Source organism: Pygocentrus nattereri, chromosome 17 (genome assembly GCF_015220715.1).
Source record: "Pygocentrus nattereri isolate fPygNat1 chromosome 17, fPygNat1.pri, whole genome shotgun sequence".
Taxonomy (NCBI): Eukaryota; Metazoa; Chordata; class Actinopteri; order Characiformes; family Serrasalmidae; genus Pygocentrus; species Pygocentrus nattereri.
This window is the reverse complement of record NC_051227.1, coordinates 12690214-12708762: the sequence shown is the minus strand read 5'-3', so window position 1 is coordinate 12708762 and position 18549 is coordinate 12690214. Positions and strand designations below refer to the sequence as shown.

The 18549-nt window shown below is 42.5% G+C and overlaps 1 protein-coding gene across 3 annotated transcripts in view; it reads right to left on the bottom strand.

Annotated features, from left to right (window-relative positions):
• Nucleotides 1-1089: 1089 nt before the first annotated feature.
• slc7a14a (solute carrier family 7 member 14a) overlaps nt 1090-18549 on the bottom strand; it is an 80595-nt gene continuing 63135 nt past the window's right edge. For 2 of the 3 annotated variants that reach the window (XM_017722319.2, XM_017722320.2), the window contains 5 exons: nt 16796-17013; nt 12459-12605; nt 8029-8237; nt 2835-3715; nt 2309-2667 (listed from right to left, as the gene is read on the bottom strand). In XM_017722319.2, coding sequence (XP_017577808.1) covers nt 2309-2667; nt 2835-3715; nt 8029-8237; nt 12459-12605; nt 16796-17013 — 1814 coding nt within the window. Of the gene's footprint in view, nt 2668-2834; nt 3716-8028; nt 8238-12458; nt 12606-16795; nt 17014-18549 lie in introns of all 3 variants that reach the window. The other variant, XM_037546641.1, reaches the window with a different exon arrangement.

Here is an 18549-nt window from a genome sequence, read left to right as displayed (position 1 = left end):
CTTGTTTTGAGTGAATTTATTAAGTAAAATTATGACTAATTAATTATTGGCAGATCATTTTTCTTGTTGTAAGAAACCAGAAAAACTATCTGACACTATAGTGACAATTTTACTTGGAAAAAATGACCTAAAACAAGTACATTGTGTCTAGATCTTATAATAAATGCACAACCATATCAAAACAAGGAATATGAGATAAACCAACTAGAACTAAGATCATTTCACTTGAGAAGATATTGTTTGGGTGTGTTTTAGCTACATTAGCCTTCAATGCAACAGTGAAGAACTTCACCAAACATGTCTTGACTGAAAAAAAATAATGTTATAACAAGTAAAAACATCTTAAATGTAGTCAATAAATCTAATATTCCTCATTATGAGGCTGCTGTAAGAATATTATAAGGTTATTCCACATGTTCCTGTACATTTTACTAGTTTAAGTGATTTTATCTGGTGAAAGTGTCTGATTCCATTGGCAGATTAGTTCACTTGTTTTGAGAAATAATGAAGATAATTTTGCTCATTTAAAAAAATGATTAAAACAAGGAACATGATCTGCCAATGAAATCAGACACTTTTATAAGATAAAACTGCTTAAAAACAAGTAAAAATGTCTAGAAATAAGTTCAATAATCTCACAGTATTCTTACAGCAGCCTCATAATGAGAAATATTAGATTTATTGACTACATTTAAGATGTTTACACTCACTAAGACAATTTTTGCAGTGTACACTTTCTGTAAAGGTTAAGATTTTTTTACCAAACTATTCTTTTACAATGAACCCAGGGCCGAGTTTCGGCTGATATGAGCCTGGAATGCCGCTCAGAAAGGACTTTCACTACAAGCTTTGACACAGAGCTCCCCGAATTACATGCAAATCTCTCTCCTACATGTCTTCCGGTCTTTCTGACGGGGACCCCGAACAGCCAAGAGACACAAACCATACTGTAGTTCACATGCTATGTACACAGAGCTGCCTGCTTGCAAGGATGGAGTGGAGAGCGAGTGGTGGAAATGGCGATGGACTCACTAACAGGCACAAAAGATGAAAAGAAACAAACAAAACCTTCACCTAAAACGCAAGAGAGCTGGTATCATGCCGTTTACTTCACAAAAAAGAAAAGACAAAGAAAAAGAAAGACACAGATGTAAGTAGACCAGACAAGCATGAGCGTTGTGATGATCAGAGATAAAGCGCACACTGACGGATGAAGGCACTATCGCAAGCAAAGTCCGATCACTACTTGTGGCCACCTCTTGGGCTAGACGTCGGAGCGGAAGTGGAGGATGACTTCGGATGATGTGAAGACAGTCTTGCAGTTCGCACTCAGGCTTTTGTGGAAAACAGTCAGCAGCACAAAATCGGCTCAGCGAGGGGGCGGAGCATTTTATGGCTATAACATCTGTTTTCGCCTTCTTAAAAGGGCAGTTTGGCAAACTCAGTTGATCAGATAAGATACTAATGTCACTAACAAGTAATAGAAGCTGTGCACCAAATAACATGCCTCAGTTATTATGTTGAGTTGTTAAGTAACATCAAAAATAGATTTCTGACACTCTTAGTCCATATAAATGTGGACTAAATTCAGGCAAAGATACAAATTTTTGGATTTTTACCTTCCATTGCTTGTTGGCAACATTAGCCTTATGGCTCCAGGGCTAAAACTAAAGAAACACCTTCAGATACCAAATATATCTTGGCTGATCAACCACATTTGGGACGCGCTGCCGCTTTAAAAAGACAAAAGAAGACAGGACAGTTGGACCCTAGTAGCAAAATCTGGCAACTGTTCATGCAGTGGTACATTCCGACCTAACAGCAGGAAAATGCTCTAACCTTCACTGCCTGACAGCTTCCTGCAGGCCATCAGTGGCTCGTTTCCGGAAAAGCTGTGAGACTGTGATAGTTAACAGGGAAGTGCATCTTCAAAAGCTTCAACATATGATGAATATTACTGCAATAACTGGGAATGTTTACGTGCTCAGTGAATCTGATGGTATCAAACGAGAGTCGGGTGGCAGTTGTAAGGAGAGGCAAATGTAGAACGTAAAGGAAAGTGAAGAGCATCTCCATCTTTGGAGTAAGTACACATTATGTGATAAGAATCTCAGAATGAGCAAAGAATATGCAGGTATAGTTGAAGGAGAAGCTTGTGATCCCAGACAGTGAAGAACAACAGCAAATAAATAAATAAATATATAAATGAAAAACAGAAGTGAAATAAAAGTGAGAATTGGCTGTGGAGAGGTAACCATCTAGCCCAAGGGTTTCTGCAGGTTCTGTGGACACACTCAGCATTACATTCTCATTCCAGTGGGTCGTCCAAGTCGTCGTCCACCACCAGCGCCTCGAAGCCTGGGACAGATTTACCGGCTTTGCTTTTGGCTCTGCTGTGGGATGAGGAGGTCCTGTGGTTCTCTAGACTGTCCAGGCCGTCCGTCGGAGCCTCCTTGGGGTCCCTGTTCTCCCGGGGCGACTGGTGCTTGGCCCCCTGGCTCTGGGGTCTCCAGCCTCCGCCTGAGGGGTAAAGGTCATCATCCACAGCGAAGTTGTCGTCTACCCCCATGTCGTAACGCTGGTACGTGCTAGCATGGACTTCCTCCTCCAAGGCAGTGATCTCCAGGGTGCTGTTCCACATGCCGTAGCCGAAGTAGATCAACAAACCTGCAGACGTAAGCAGATTTAATAATTGTGGAGCGATTGAGCGATGAATCTGCAGTGTGTGTAGTTTTACACTCTGACAGTAATAATTATGGAGCGATTTTAATCCAATATGAATTTGCAGGGAGCTCTAGTTGAGCAAATGCAAATGAATAAAAATTGCTGCTCACCCACAAAACACCAGACGGCAAAGCGGATCCAGGTGATGCTGGACAGCTTAAGCATAAGATACACGTTGACCAGCATAGCGGATGCTGGGACGAAGGGCACACAGGGCGCCATGTAGGGCAGACGCTTGGGGTTCTCAGGCTGCTGGATAATGATGAAGACTAGCAATGTGATGACCAGCACTAACAACACTAGCAGCACTATGGCCCACCAGCGACGCTCTGCAATGCAGCTCGCACCAAATATGATGAGTGAACAGAAGCCAAAGATGAGGATGAAGAGGAGGAGAACGCAGCGGGTGACTGTTCGGCCAGTAGATGGCGTCGGTCGGTCCATTTTACTTGGCAAACCTAAGCGGATTCGCATAGTGTAATAGCGAGGCCCCATTAGCTTCTTTAGCTTCTGAAGGTAGACACTTTCTGTCTCGTCCGACTCGATGCCCGAGGACATGTCCACTGTACCGTAGTTTGGATGGGTGGCTGTGTAGCTGGATTTATCCGACTTGCCAATCAGCATTTCGTTGTCGCCCAACGATGGCAGATTCTTGGCCCCACAGGTATTAGTCGGCGGACCTCCATACTCTTCACCTTCGCTAACTGGAGAACATGCATCCTTCTCGCATTCGGCCAGCACCCCCTCCCCCTTCCTCTTGGCATTCTCCTCAGACAGGAAGTTAACGAAGCCGTGGATGTCACTCTCAGGTTGGTAGCGAAGCAGCAGCACGCACACTGACACTAAAGTGTAGGCCAGCAGGGTGCCGATGGACATCATCTCGATCAGGTCACGCAGACTGACCAACAAAGCCAGCAGGGCAGCAAGAAACCCAGACACAATGCAGGCCACGACTGGAGTCTCCGTGTAAGCGCTCACATGGGCCAAGAACCTGCAGAACAACACACACATCTGAAAATGAGCAGCGGCCTACTATCGCTTTGGGTAACTATGGTCTCAACCAGAAAGGACCAATAATATTGCCATCATAACTGAATTATGCATTTGTTTTACAGAGAAAACCAGAGAAGGGGACTTGAGTCAGTGACTCAGACTTCAGTCACATGTTGACTCACAAATCGGACTCATGCTTGACTCAAAAGGCAATTCCAACACACGTTTAAAAATGTGTGCATAAGTGAGTTACTTAAGAGTAAACAGAGTGGATCATAGTGGTTTGTTGTAAAATGCTCTGCTCTAGAGAAACTTACAAAGTTGATAGGAACCACATCTGAGGAGGGTATTGTCTCTATATCTATTGAATAAATAATTATCTAATTATTTATTCATTAAGAAAAAAAAGGCAAAAACGAATTCAATTGCAAACCTGTTGTTTCCAAATATACATTTGTCTGCCAGTTCAGGAACAGTCACGTGAAGTCTGCCAGTTCAGGAACAGTCACGTGAAGTCTGCCAGTTCAGGAACAGTCACGTGAAGTCTTTCAGTTCAGGAACAGTCACGTGAAGTCTTTCAGTTCAGGAACAGTCACGTGAAGTCTTTCAGTTCAGGAACAGTCACGTGAAGTCTTTCAGTTCAGGAACAGTCACGTGAAGTCTGTCAGTTCAGGAACAGTCATGTGAAGTCTGTCAGTTCAGGAACAGTCACGTGAAGTCTGTCAGATCAGGAACAGTCACGTGAAGTCTGTCAGTTTAGGAAGAGTCACGTGAAGTTTGTCAGTTCAGGAACAGTCACATGAAAGTCTGTCAGTTCAGGAACAGTCACGTGAAGTCTGTCAGTTCAGGAACAGTCACGTGAAGTCTGTCAGTTCAGGAACAGTCATGTGAAGTCTGTCAGTTCAGGAAAAGTCATGTGAAGTCTGTCAGTTCAGGAACAGTCATGTGAAGTCTGTCAGTTCTAGAGCAGTCATGTGAAGTCTGTCAGTTCTAGAGCAGTCATGTGAAGTCTGTCAGTTCTAGAGCAGTCATGTGAAGTCTGCCAGTTCAAGAACAGTCACGTGAAGTCTGCCAGTTCAGGAACAGTCACGTGAAGTCTGTCAGTTTAGGAACAGTCACGTGAAGTCTGTCAGTTCTAGAGCAGTCACGTGAAGTCTGTCAGTTCAGGAACAGTCATGTGAAGTCTGTCAGTTCTAGAGCAGTCATGTGAAGTCTGTCAGTTCTAGAGCAGTCATGTGAAGTCTGTCAGTTCTAGAGCAGTCATGTGAAGTCTGCCAGTTCAAGAACAGTCACGTGAAGTCTGCCAGTTCAGGAACAGTCACGTGAAGTCTGTCAGTTTAGGAACAGTCACGTGAAGTCTGTCAGTTCTAGAGCAGTCACGTGAAGTCTGTCAGTTCAGGAAGAGTCACGTGAAGTCTGTCAGTTCAGGAAGAGTCACGTGAAGTCTTTCAGTTCAGGAAGAGTCACGTGAAGTCTTTCAGTTCAGGAAGAGTCACGTGAAGTCTTTCAGTTCAGGAAGAGTCACGTGAAGTCTGTCAGTTCAGGAAGAGTCACGTGAAGTCTGTCAGTTCAGGAACAGTCACGTGAAGTCTGTCAGTTCAGGAACAGTCATGTGAAGTCTGTCAGTTCAGGAACAGTCACGTGAAGTCTGTCAGTTCAGGAACAGTCACGTGAAGTCTGTCAGTTCAGGAACAGTCACGTGAAGTCTGTCAGTTCAGGAACAGTCACGTGAAGTCTGCCAGTTCAGGAACAGTCACGTGAAGTCTGTCAGTTTAGGAACAGTCACGTGAAGTCTGTCAGTTCTAGAGCAGTCACGTGAAGTCTGTCAGTTCAGGAAGAGTCACGTGAAGTCTTTCAGTTCAGGAAGAGTCACGTGAAGTCTGTCAGTTCAGGAACAGTCATGTGAAGTCTGCCAGTTCAGGAACAGTCATGTGAAGTCTGTCAGTTCAGGAACAGTCATGTGAAGGCATTACTGCAATGCCGTTCTCCCAGGTTTGATACAGTGTGAAATAAAAAGCTGTTTATTAAAGAAAACCTTTATTCTGATGAATGGAAAAACTTTACTTGCAGTAAATGTGGTGCTTAAAGTGCAATAGATAAATAAGTTTAATAGCAAACCTGAAGTGCTGACATTTTAGTAAATTACAGATTAAATTCCTTTAAAACTTACTATAACTTAATCTACAGTACTTATTAAACTAGCTAGCTTTACGACCAATTCAGGATAGAATGCAAAAGTTTGAACTTTTTGCATTAAATGAAAATTTGCATGAAAACATTTTTGCTTATTTTAATTCATTTCTGACAATTACTTAAAATCATTAAACTGCTGTAGCTGAATGGGTGGGGCTAAACTGCTGCAGCTGAATGGTGGGGCTAAACTGCTGTAGCTGAATGGTGGAGCTAAACTGCTGTAGCTGAATGGGTGGAGCTAAACTGCTGTAGCTGAATGGTGGAGCTAAACTGCTGTAGCTGAATGGGTGGAGCTAAACTGCTGTAGCTGAATGGTGGAGCTAAACTGCTGTAGCTGAATGGTGGAGCTAAACTGCTGTAGCTGAATGGTGGAGCTAAACTGCTGTAGCTGAATGGGTGGAGCTAAACTGCTGTAGCTGAATGGTGGAGCTAAACTGCTGTAGCTGACACGTGAAGTCTGTCAGTTCAGGAAGAGTCACGTGAAGTCTTTCAGTTCAGGAAGAGTCACGTGAAGTCTTTCAGTTCAGGAAGAGTCACATGAAGTCTGTCAGTTCAGGAAGAGTCACGTGAAGTCTGTCAGTTCAGGAAGAGTCACGTGAAGTCTGTCAGTTCAGGAAGAGTCACGTGAAGTCTGTCAGATCAGGAACAGTCACGTGAAGTCTGTCAGTTCAGGAACAGTCACGTGAAGTCTGTCAGTTCAGGAACAGTAATGTGAAGTCTGTCAGTTCCTGAGCAGTCATGTGAAGTCTGCCAGTTCAGGAACAGTCATGTGAAGTCTGTCAGTTTAGGAACAGTCATGTGAAGTCTGTCATTTCTAGAGCAGTCATGTGAAGTTTGTCAGTTCAGGAAGAGTCACGTGAAGTTTGTCAGTTCAGGAAGAGTCACGTGAAGTTTGTCAGTTCAGGAACAGTCACGTGAAGTCTGTCAGTTCAGGGACAGTCACGTGAAGTCTGTCAGTTCAGGGACAGTCACGTGAAGTCTTTCAGTTCAGGAACAGTCACGTGAAGTCTTTCAGTTCAGGAACAGTCACGTGAAGTCTGTCAGTTCAGGAACAGTCACGTGAAGTCTGTCAGTTCAGGAACAGTCACGTGAAGTCTGTCAGTTCAGGGACAGTCACGTGAAGTCTGTCAGTTCAGGGACAGTCACGTGAAGTCTGTCAGTTCAGGAACAGTCACGTGAAGTCTGTCAGTTCAGGAACAGTCACGTGAAGTCTGTCAGTTCAGGAACAGTCATGTGAAGTCTGTCAGTTCAGGAACAGTCATGTGAAGGCATTACTGCAATGCCGTTCTCCCAGGTTTGATACAGTGTGAAATAAAAAGCTGTTTATTAAAGAAAACCTTTATTCTGATGAATGGAAAAACTTTACTTGCAGTAAATGTGGTGCTTAAAGTGCAATAGATAAATAAGTTTAATAGCAAACCTGAAGTGCTGACATTTTAGTAAATTACAGATTAAATTCCTTTAAAACTTACTATAACTTAATCTACAGTACTTATTAAACTAGCTAGCTTTACGACCAATTCAGGATAGAATGCAAAAGTTTGAACTTTTTGCATTAAATGAAAATTTGCATGAAAACATTTTTGCTTATTTTAATTCATTTCTGACAATTACTTAAAATCATTAAACTGCTGTAGCTGAATGGGTGGGGCTAAACTGCTGCAGCTGAATGGTGGGGCTAAACTGCTGCAGCTGAATGGTGGGGCTAAACTGCTGTAGCTGAATGGTGGAGCTAAACTGCTGTAGCTGAATGGGTGGAGCTAAACTGCTGTAGCTGAATGGGTGGAGCTAAACTGCTGTAGCTGAATGGGTGGAGCTAAACTGCTGTAGCTGAATGGTGGAGCTAAACTACTGTAGCTGAATGGTGGAGCTAAAAGGCCGTAGCTAAATGGTGGGACTAAACTGCTGTAGCTGAATGGGCAGATATTCATACTGTTTGGAATTAAAAGTTCTTGTCAGCTTGAGCACATAATAGTGTGATAATGAAGGTTACATATGAATAAAGGGCATAATAAAGACTTTAGGATAAAGATGTTCTATAATCATATGCAGTTCTGAGGATGAGAAACTAAAAGGCCTTCAGGCCCTTTACTGTTGATCTCTGAGAGCTGTGTTTACCTGAATAGCAGGCCGTCTCCAGCCATGGCGTAGATGACCCTGGGCATGGGGAAGAGTGACCCCAGCAGGCTGACAGTCAGTCCAGCGATGGAGCCGATGGCCACGATGTATTTGGCTGCCTGAAAGCCGTGCAGAGAGAACATCTCCATCAGTGGAGCATCAGCGTCGATCTCTGTGTACGGCACCATCAGAGTGAGAATAACACTCACCTATGGGGGGGTGGGGGGTGGGTGTCGAGAGGGAGAGGGAGAGAGGGAGAGAGGGAGAGAGGGAGAGAGGGAGAGAGAGAGAGGGAGAGAGAGAGAGGGAGAGAGAGAGAGGGAGAGAGAGAGAGAGAGAGGGAGAGAGAGAGAGAGAGAGAGAGAGAGAGAGAGAGAGAGAGAGAGAGAGAGAGAGAGAGAGAGAGAGAGAGAGAGAGAGAGAGAGAGAGAGGAGGGCAGACTTTAGTCACTATGTTTAATACTGTAAAACTGATCAGCAGCTCACAGTTATTAATTTATTACATTTCACTCTCACAGGTTGCACTAATTGTCAGTGATTAACAAAATCATGCTGGAATTTCACAGTAATTATTTCTGACTCATAGTGTTGTAGTTCTCCAAAACAAGCAGTGAAATAGTTTTACCACAGGTTTTGTCCTTTTTGATCAAGATAAACAAGAACTAGTCACAAGTGCACACTCAAACTTACCGATATAGAATGTAAATTATATATAAATGTTATTCACTGCATAACTATGCAATTTCTTCTGAAGGTGATTCAGAGCGGTTTGGTGTGAAATGCTGTGTTACAGAGAAACTTACTGAGTCAGAACTGTTCACAGTGGTGGTGATAGGAACCAGACGTCCCCCTCTAAAAGCTCCTCACAGAAAGTTCCTACATGAAATGGTTCTGAATTCACTGCCTGATGACTGAGACGCTGTTTTATGATAGTTTAGAGAACTTCAACTCCATTCATGGTGGAGGGAGACATGCAGGGCGCTGTGTGGCAAATTAGTCCCCAAAGAAAACAGATTATTCCAGATTTTCCACTATTTTCCATAATCAACATTCCATATAAGCTCAGAAGACTTGTGTAGGTTCTCTGGTGGTTCTGGATGGTAAATAAAACGTCTATATCTGTGTTGTAGTCATGGCGACGCCTGGTTCCTATCAGCACATCTGAATCATTTCACAGCAAACCGCTCTGAACCTCTCAGTTTACACTGTTTAGGACAGTCAGCATATCGAATGTAACTCTACAGTAATTCTCTAAAGCGAAATTAAGAATATCCACCAAGTTGTATGTTCCTTGAGTTCTTTTAAGATCTGATGAACTACTGAGACAGTGATATAAAAACACGCCTCACTGACACGCAAGGAGGCAGACTGTGATTTATAGAGCTGAACTGAATAAACAAACACTCTCTGCAGTTCAGCTCCACAGAAATCAGAAAACCGCAGCACAACTCATACACAGCTAATAGCCTGATGCGCACATGCTCAGCACCGCTGTGACTGGACCAATTAGAATGTAAAATTAGCCTGAGCCAAGCTAAAATAACCACAGAGACATGCAGGCTGCTAATTAGCGAGTTAGCTAACTGCCAGACAGCCTCGCAGGTCTGAACACGAGGAGATGCTGTGGATTATTATTTCAGCTTGGCGAGAGAGAGAGAGAGAGAGAGAGAGAGAGAGAGAGAGAGAGAGAGAGAGAGAGAGAGAGAGAGAGAGAGAGAGAGAGAGAGAGAGAGAGAGAGAGAGAGAGAGAGAGAGAGAGACAGAGAGAGAGACAGAGAGAGAGTGTCAATACTTCAGAGAGAGGATTTGGAGCAGATAACCTCAACTTCAGGCCTACACAGCCATTACACTGCAGGGAGATTAGATTATCAGGCAAATGAGACATCTTAGAAAAAAAGAACTTTGTAATAGAGAATGATTCCTCTCTTGTGTGCTGTGTGTGGAAGAACAAGTTAGACGTTTCAAATAAAGTGGCCAGTAACAGAAAACACAGGGTAGGTGTTTCTGTGAAAGTGTCCAATTAGTGGAAGTAGAAGGTAGGTGTTTCTAATAAAGTGGCCAATTAGTGGAAGTACAATGTGTTTCCAATAAAGTGGCCAGTTAGTGGAAGTAGAAGGTGGGTGTTTCTAATAAAGTGGCCAGTTAGTGGAAGTAGAAGGTGGGTGTTTCTAATAAAGTGACCAATTAGTGGAAGTAGAAGGTAGGTGTTTCTAATAAAGTGGCCAATTAGTGGAAGTACAATGTGTTTCCAATAAAGTGGCCAGTTAGTGGAAGTAGAAGGTGGGTGTTTCCGATAAAGTGGCCAAGGTACGTATATCATTGTAAAGTATGCTGTGAGCTGCGCATTATTATAAAATATAACGGGTGCTGTATATTGTTATAAAGTATGATGCCACCTGTCTGCTAGACTTGCTGCACTCTGTGCTGTTTTTGCATCACCAGGTTGCCATGGTGACCGTCTCTCAGTCTACCAGTCTGGCAGGCTTGTGAAGCTTATTAAGATTGCAGAGATGCTGCATGAACTCTGTGATCGACGATGCCGCCCAGCGAATTTAAATAGAAAGCATCGATTTAAAAAGAATTATGAGCACACATTCTGTTTGGCAACTCCAGGGTCTCCAGCTGTAACTCAGATTCTGTTTTCTTTTTTTTCCTTTCTTCTGGGGGGAAAAACACACTTTTAGAGTTTCATGCTGATCACATTAAGTGTTATACAACACTTTGTTACATCGTTAAAGGAACCCAGACTGCTCAGACACATAGGCCCCAGTATGGTATACATGTCCAATGCCATTCTATTACATTGTATGAGCCAAGCAACATACTTTATTTATTATCAAAAAACAGAGTCATTTTACTAGTGGGCTGCCAGTTTTGGTTGCTCGCTCTCTTGTCCACTGAGCAAGGAACAGTGAGCTGAATATCTCATCTAACTCAAATTTATCAGCTTTAGCTACAGTGTGACATTACTGAAGAGGAAAACCTCTCGGTCTTATTTTCCATAGGACTGAGTCCAGTGTAGCCATATCACAGTGCATCAATGGTAGCCCACTAGTAGAGGAACTTTGCCTATTTGTCATTCCCGCTTGGTTTATATGTCATATTTTAATCATGCTGGAAATGATCACTGATTTAAGTCGTAAGTCACATTTCCCTGTAAAAATGCAATGCTTTAGCAGATATCACATCATAACCAGCAACATCTCTCTGTTCGCTGTAGACCAGGCCAGAGTCCTCTCAGCCTGCAAACCACTCAGTCTAGTCAAGCACACTGCAGAAGAAATGAAAGAGTTAATCAGCTGAGAAAGTCTGCATTTATGTATAATTTTTAATTTATCAAGAATAAAATATGTCACTAGGTACATTTAATTGGTTCATTTGACTGAATAAGAGTGGAAGAAAGGTGTTTCTAATAAAGTGGCCAGTTAGTGGAAGTACATGGTGTTTCCAATAAAGTGGCCAGTTAATGGAAGTACAAGGTAGGTGTTTCTAATAAAGTGGCCAATTAGTGGAAGCACAAGGTATGTGTTTCTAATAAAGTGGCCAGTAAAAGAAAACACAAGGTAGACGTTTCTCTTAAAGTGGCCAGTTAGTGGAAGTAGAAGGTAGGTACTGTATTTCTTATAAAGTGGCCAGTAAGAGAAAACACAAGGTAGGTGTTTCTCTTAAAATGGACAGTTAGTGGACATAAAGTGTTTCCAATAAAGTGGCCAGTTAGTGGAAGCACAAGGTAGGTGTTTCTAATAAAGTGGCCAGTGAGTAGAAGAATGTTTTATGTGTTTCTAATAAAGTGGCCAGTTAGCGAAAGTGCAAGCGCACTGTAGAAGAAATGAAAGAGTTAATCAACTGAGATTCCAGTTTTAACAATGACTTTATTTAGCAAGAGCAAAATGTGTGACTAGGTACATTTAATTGGTTCATTTGACTAAATAAGTTCACCTATAAACTTGATTTCACCAAAACAATTTCAGGTGCAATAAATTGAGAGCACATTTTTATTTGGTATTTAGTTGACCAAAGGCCAATTTAATGCTATTTAATTGGTTATCTAATTAAGTAACTCAATACATAGTTACATGATTCCATATTTAATTTATATTCCATACATTTTTTCTGTTAATTTGAAGATATGAACTGTGTTTCTTTCTGCAGATCGAGACTGCTGACACAACAACAAGCAAATACAAATCATAAAAAATACCTACAAATACGACAAAATATAGTCCAGATTAAAAAACTTTACAGTCTGCCCTTTCTACACTTAGCTTAGTCTGTTTCTATGAGTTATGAGTGAGAAATAATTCATAATAAATTGCAGCATTTTAACAGTTAAACTGAGAGACCCAGTAGACTGTACCTCTAATGCAGGAGAGGCTGTTATTCAACTCAAAGCTTAAAGTTTAGCAGCTGTGCAGGTGTCTGCTACTCACAGAGACATATGCGGTCAGGCAGGTGACCAGTGATGCGGTGATGGCGTACGGGATGGACGTGTTCGGGCTTTTGGCCTCCTCTCCTGTCGTGGCGATGATGTCAAACCCAATAAAGGCATAGAAGCAGGTGGCAGCACCCTGCATCACCTGCAGAGCAAAGTCAGTACAGTCTCAGTTCTGTAGTTAATAATAATAATAATAATAATAATAATAATAATAATAATAAGTAAAATCTTAATTCAATCACTTAACTCACAAGGATTGAGCTAACCCCCCCCCCCCACATACTCCCCACACCCACACACACACACCCACACCCACACCCACACACACACACACACACAACTCTTTTGATGCTCTACTTGCACTATCTGGATCATTGCTGCTACACTGTGTTTTCACTGTTTTACTCAGTTACCTCAGTAACTGCTGTGTTTGTGTATGTCATCTGACTGCATGACTCACAGATCACAGCATGTTAATATCTCCTCACCTTATTCCACTACCTCATGTCCAGAATGAGTGCTGTGTTGGTGCTGCGCTGTCCTGTCTGTTTACTGTGTCTAATGTCTGTTTAATGTATCGTATTTATTGTTTCTAGTTTAATTTTTTGTTTGCACACGATGTCTGCACACTCACACTTTGTACTTTGTGTTCTTTGTTGCACCGTGATGTTCCTGGAGGAACGTAATTTCACTCCACTGGGTACTTGCACATAGATGCAACGATCAAAGCCTCTTGACTCTTGACTTGACTTGACTTAAACTATTCAGTTACTAAAGCCGCTTTTCCATCACATGGTACAGCTTGAATTGACTCAACTCGATGCACTTTTGGTACCAGCTACTTATATATAGCACCCCTATATGTAGCTGGTTGTCATAGTGATACCACATCAAACTGCCGTGATCTAAAGGAGACAAATTTTGTTTGGGAGAGGATGATGGCTGCAAGACAACAAGACTATTCTACTTGCTCAAAGGCGACACAAGAGGGTCGCTAACCTGGTACCTTATGTTTGCACGTGTTTAGCGATTCTCTCCGATCAATCAGTAGTTGTTCCACTTCACCTTTCGTTATTGGCTCAGCTCACTTGGTGATACCAAACTTAGTACCAGATACCAGGTCTGCCTAAAGGAGAGCCAAAGTAAAGTTGAATCAAGTCGAGCTGGTACCATGTAGTGGGAAAGCAGCTTATGTATATAACTTATTGTTTAGTAACTACTATGACTGAATTAATTGGCCCTTACATTTTAAGACAGGGGTCACTAGTTTAGCCACAAAGGGCAAGTGTGGCTGCAGGTTTTCACTCCACCCAAGCAGGAGCTCACCTTCTGCACCTAATTAATTATTTGTAAACTGAGGCCAACTGATTAAATAAGGAATCAGGGGTACTCCAGCTTAATTGCAACGAAAACCTGCAGCCACACCTATTTGGATAATAGGTTAATCTAACTGCTTTTTATTCATTCACTCATCTTTTAAACCACTTGATCTTGCTAGAGTTGTGGCAGCAATAGGGACAACTGAGATTCTCAGTTTATCTTATAGCTCATTCTGGGGGGGGATCATAAGTTGCTCCCAGGCCAGTTTGGGAATGTAATCCCTTCAGCGGGTCCTAAGATGATATAAGGGTCTTGTCTCATTTGGCTGTGCCTTGTACACCTCCACTGGGAGGTGGCCAGGGAGCATCCTACTCAGATGCTCAAACCACCTCAAGTGGAGGAGTAGCGGGTCTACTTTGAGCTCCTCCTGTGTCACTAAGCTCCTCACACTGTCAAGTAGAGTGTAGCTCACCATGCTGCAAAGAAAGCTCATTTCCACCGCTTGTATCCATGATCTCATTCTGTTGTCATTAACCAAAGCTCATGAATATAGGTGAGAGTGGGATTGTAGTTTGCCTTGTGGCTCAGCTCCCTCTTCACCACTACAGTCCAGTACATCAACCACATTACTGCTGCCGCCTCTCCCAGCCTGTGGCCGATCTCACAATCCCTCTTCTCATCACTCGTGAACAAGACCCCAAGATACTTAGACTCCACCTGGGGCAGGTCCTGTCCCCTTATCTGAAAGGGGAATGCCATCGTTTTCCAGGTAAGGACCGTGGACTCAGAATTGGAGCTGCTGATCTGCATACAATACATTTTACACTCAGCTGTGAACCACTCCAGGGAGCGCTACAGGCATCTATGCGCTGGAGCCATGCAAAAAGCAGAGATGCCATCTTCCAGCCTCCACAAACAATGCCTTCCTAGAGACAAGGCACAACACCTTGGCAGAGTCCAGCACCCACATTGAACAGGTTTGCCTTAATGTCGAAAATATGGACACAGTTCTCACTTCGGGCATGCAGAGACTGAATGGCCTGGAGTTGTAGATCTGGCACCCCATACTCCCACAGGACTTCCCACAGAATATCTCTGGCAACATGCTTGTAGGCCTTCTCAAAGTCCACAAAACACATGTAGACTGGTTGGCAAACTCACATACAATAATCCCCTCAACAAGCCACACAAGGCTGAAAAGCCAGTCCATTGTTTGTGATGGAATCCACATTTGTACCTTCTCAATCTGAGGTTCAACTATTGGTTGAAATCTCCTTTCTAGCACCTTGGCATAAACTTTCCCAGGGAGGCTGAGCAGTGTGATATCCCAGTAACTGGTATACACTCTCAAATCCACTTTCTTAAAAAAAAGGACCACCACCTTGGTGTACCAGTCCAAGGGTATTGTTCCCAAGGTCCATGCGATATTGTGGAGGTGTGTCAGCCATGACAGCCCCACAACATCCAGAGCCTTAAGCATTTCGGTTGGTGGTCCTTCCACCGACCAACAATATCCTCATTTCAAGTCTGAGGTTCTCCACCCCTGCTGATTATAGCTTCAGTGAAGCCACTGGTTGCTCCTGAGATGTCAGATAATTATCCAGAACCTCCTTGAAGCCACCGAAAGTCTTTTTTCCATGGCCTCTCCACACGTCTCCCATGTGTTGCTAGATGATTGCTATGGTATATTAGATGTTTGCTAGATTGTTGTTAAATGGTCCATATGTTATTCCAGGTCCATATGTTATTCCAGGTGGATGCTATGATGTTGCTAAGTTATTGCTAGGTTGCTGCTATGTACAGCATTTTCACATATAATTTGTTTTAAAAGAACTGAACCAAGTTCTGTTAAAGTGAACCTGGAACTGCAAATGGCCTCAGTTCTGTTTGTGTTCACAGTGTAAGTGACTATAAACAGGACTCAGTTTTCTTTCTGGTGCTTTGGGATCTCAGACCACTTCTTGTTCAGACCACAACCCCATTAGAACTCGGACTCCTTTCACAGCGGCGCTCGACAAGTGGGCAGCGTTCTCTGATAAATCTGATGTATCTGGTGATGAGAAGAACCACCAGACCCGCCTGCTGCTCTCTTATTGGCTGCGCTGAAATGATTGGCCGAAGTGCATCACACAAAATTGGAAAAATGGCCCTGCGGGTCTGCCGAGGTGGGCTCCGTTTTCGGCTGTGCTCCTCACTGAAGCTCCACCTGGCGAACTTTCATTCGTTCCAAGTGAAAGCAGCTGAAAACTGCACTGTGTGCCCAGTTTTAGTCTTTAACACGATAAAATCACAATGACTCTCGCATCTTATCACTTTAATATGTCAGAGCTGCTGTCCGTCTCAGATCAGAGACTTTGTCCTGAGTAGAACCTTATAAATGACCCTTGGTCTGTTTTACCTGCTGAAGTGCTGAAGACTAGCTGTGTGTACGACAAGCCTCAAGCTCTTCACCATAAAGCAAAGCTAAAGCGAACTGGAGACATTTTGTTTTTACAATGCACAAATTAATCAAACCACAAAAACTACAAACAAACTGAACTGAGACCACCTCTCAGGTTTGGTTTGTTTTTGAGGCCATTTAGAGGGGTTTGAGTTCATTTGGCATGTTCACATATGCAAAAGAAACCATGACTCAGATGCTGAAATGGCCCAAGTGTGAAAACACCCATAGTTGTCATGGTATCTCTGGTGTTCGCTAGGGTACTGCTGTGTAGTTACAATGGTATTGGAGATGATTGCTAAGGAACTGCAACAGGGTTGCTATGTATTTGGTTGCAAAGTTATTTGTTATGTGGTTGCTGGGTGTTGCTATATGGTTAGAACAGTTTCTTTGATGGTTGTTGGGGTGTTGCGAGCAGTTGCAGTGATTTTAATTGGTTGTTACTGTAGTATCACTCATGGGTGGTAGGCAATTGCTAGGTGGTTGCTATGGTGTTCCAGGTGGTCGCTAGGGTATTGCTAGATGGTTGTTATGGTCTTGTTAGGCAGATGATATGTGCTGCAGAATTTTACCCCTGACCAGCCGAATGGCAGAAATCGTCCTTCGTCCCAGTTTGCTCCACTGACGAAGAAAAGTCCTGCAATCATCATGAAGACCCACACCATCAGGTTGATGACATTCAGGACATTGTTGAAGCCCACAGAGTTCTTTACCCCCAGAGCCACAATTACTGTGACCAGGATAGCAATGATCAAGGCCAGAATGTCTGGGTATGACTGCTCACCTTTACCTGAGGAGAGAAGACAGGTGTGACTGTAAACAAAAAGATCAAGTACCTAAAGAGAGCTTAACCTCATAGCACCATTTTGTTGCTTTTTTTATAATAGTCAAATGCTAAATGTCATTACATTAACATACATTAAAAAACATTTTTTTCAGTCTCCCATATGTTTTGTTATGACAGCATCCTCGCACCTCATATAAATATCATCATCATAATGCATTAGAAACCTGCAACTCTCAGAACTGCCCAACATTAGTCCAAGAATGACAAAATTCTGAAGAAAGTGTAGAAAGTAAACGATAAAAAAAAATGGAGAAAAAGTAAGAACTGAGGCTTGAACCTGTCAATGCAGAAAATAAATCAAACTTAAATGTGATGTTATGTAACTGTGTAAAGGAAACCCTTTATTTAAAGGATAGCTGCATTAGAAATACATAACACATTCATATCCTTTGACTAATGCACTGAAAAGTTATTTGAGTATTTATTGACAGCTCATGTCTGCATTCGCAAGATGATGTAAAATGTTTTATGAAGTAAATAATATTGTATTTGAGGACCTCTAAAATAAAAGGTGACAGACAGTTCTTCCATCTATAAGACTGTTATAAAGCACAGTTCCCAAGGAATGGAACTTAAGAAACAGAGGCCTAGATAAGAAAGTCAAATATCAGCTCTGTAGGTGTTCTGTATGTGGTTGTTCCAGGTGCGTGCTAGGGTCATTTTTTAGGTGGTTTCTCTGGTGGTAGCTAGGGTGTTGCTAGGGTATTTGATAGATTGTTGCTAGGTTACTATAGTGTAATGCCAAATATAATTTCTGTAGGTGTTCTGTATGTGGTTGTTCCAGGTGATTGCTAGGGTAGTTGTTAGGTGGTGGCTAGGGTATTTGTTAGGTGGTGGTTAGGGTGTTGCTAGGTAGTCACTATGATTTATCTGGTGGTAGCTAGGGTGTTGCTAGGTGGTTGCAAAGGTATTTGATAGATGGTGGTTAGGGTGTTACTAGGTGGTTCCTAGGGTTGACAGGTGGTTGTTGGATAGTTACCATGGTTTCTCTGGTGGTAGCTAGGGTGTTGCTAAGTGTTTACTAGTGTATTTGACAGATGGTTGTTAGGGTGTTGCTATGGTTTCTCTGGTGGTAGCTAGAGTGTTGCTAGGTGCTTGCTAGGGTATTTGATAGATGGTTACTAGGGTGTTGCTAGGTTACTATAGTGTAATGCCAAATATCGGTTCTGCAAAACAAGATGGAAAATATGTATGAAAATGATCACTGTAGTAAAGTCTTTCACAGACTGTAGATCTCTAGGTTATAAGCTCCATTCCTTGGGAATGATGCTTCACAAAAGTGTTAGAAATGGAAGAAGAGTCCATCACTTTAGTCATTTACTTTACATTAACATCTTACGAATATTGACATAAGCTGTTTATGAATACTTGAGTGCTGGTTTTTAGTTGTTATTTAAATGTTTGTGTATGTGTTATGAAGGTATCCTTCAAGTAAAGAATTAATTATGAAATTAGTCATGCAATTACACTAAAATAGCA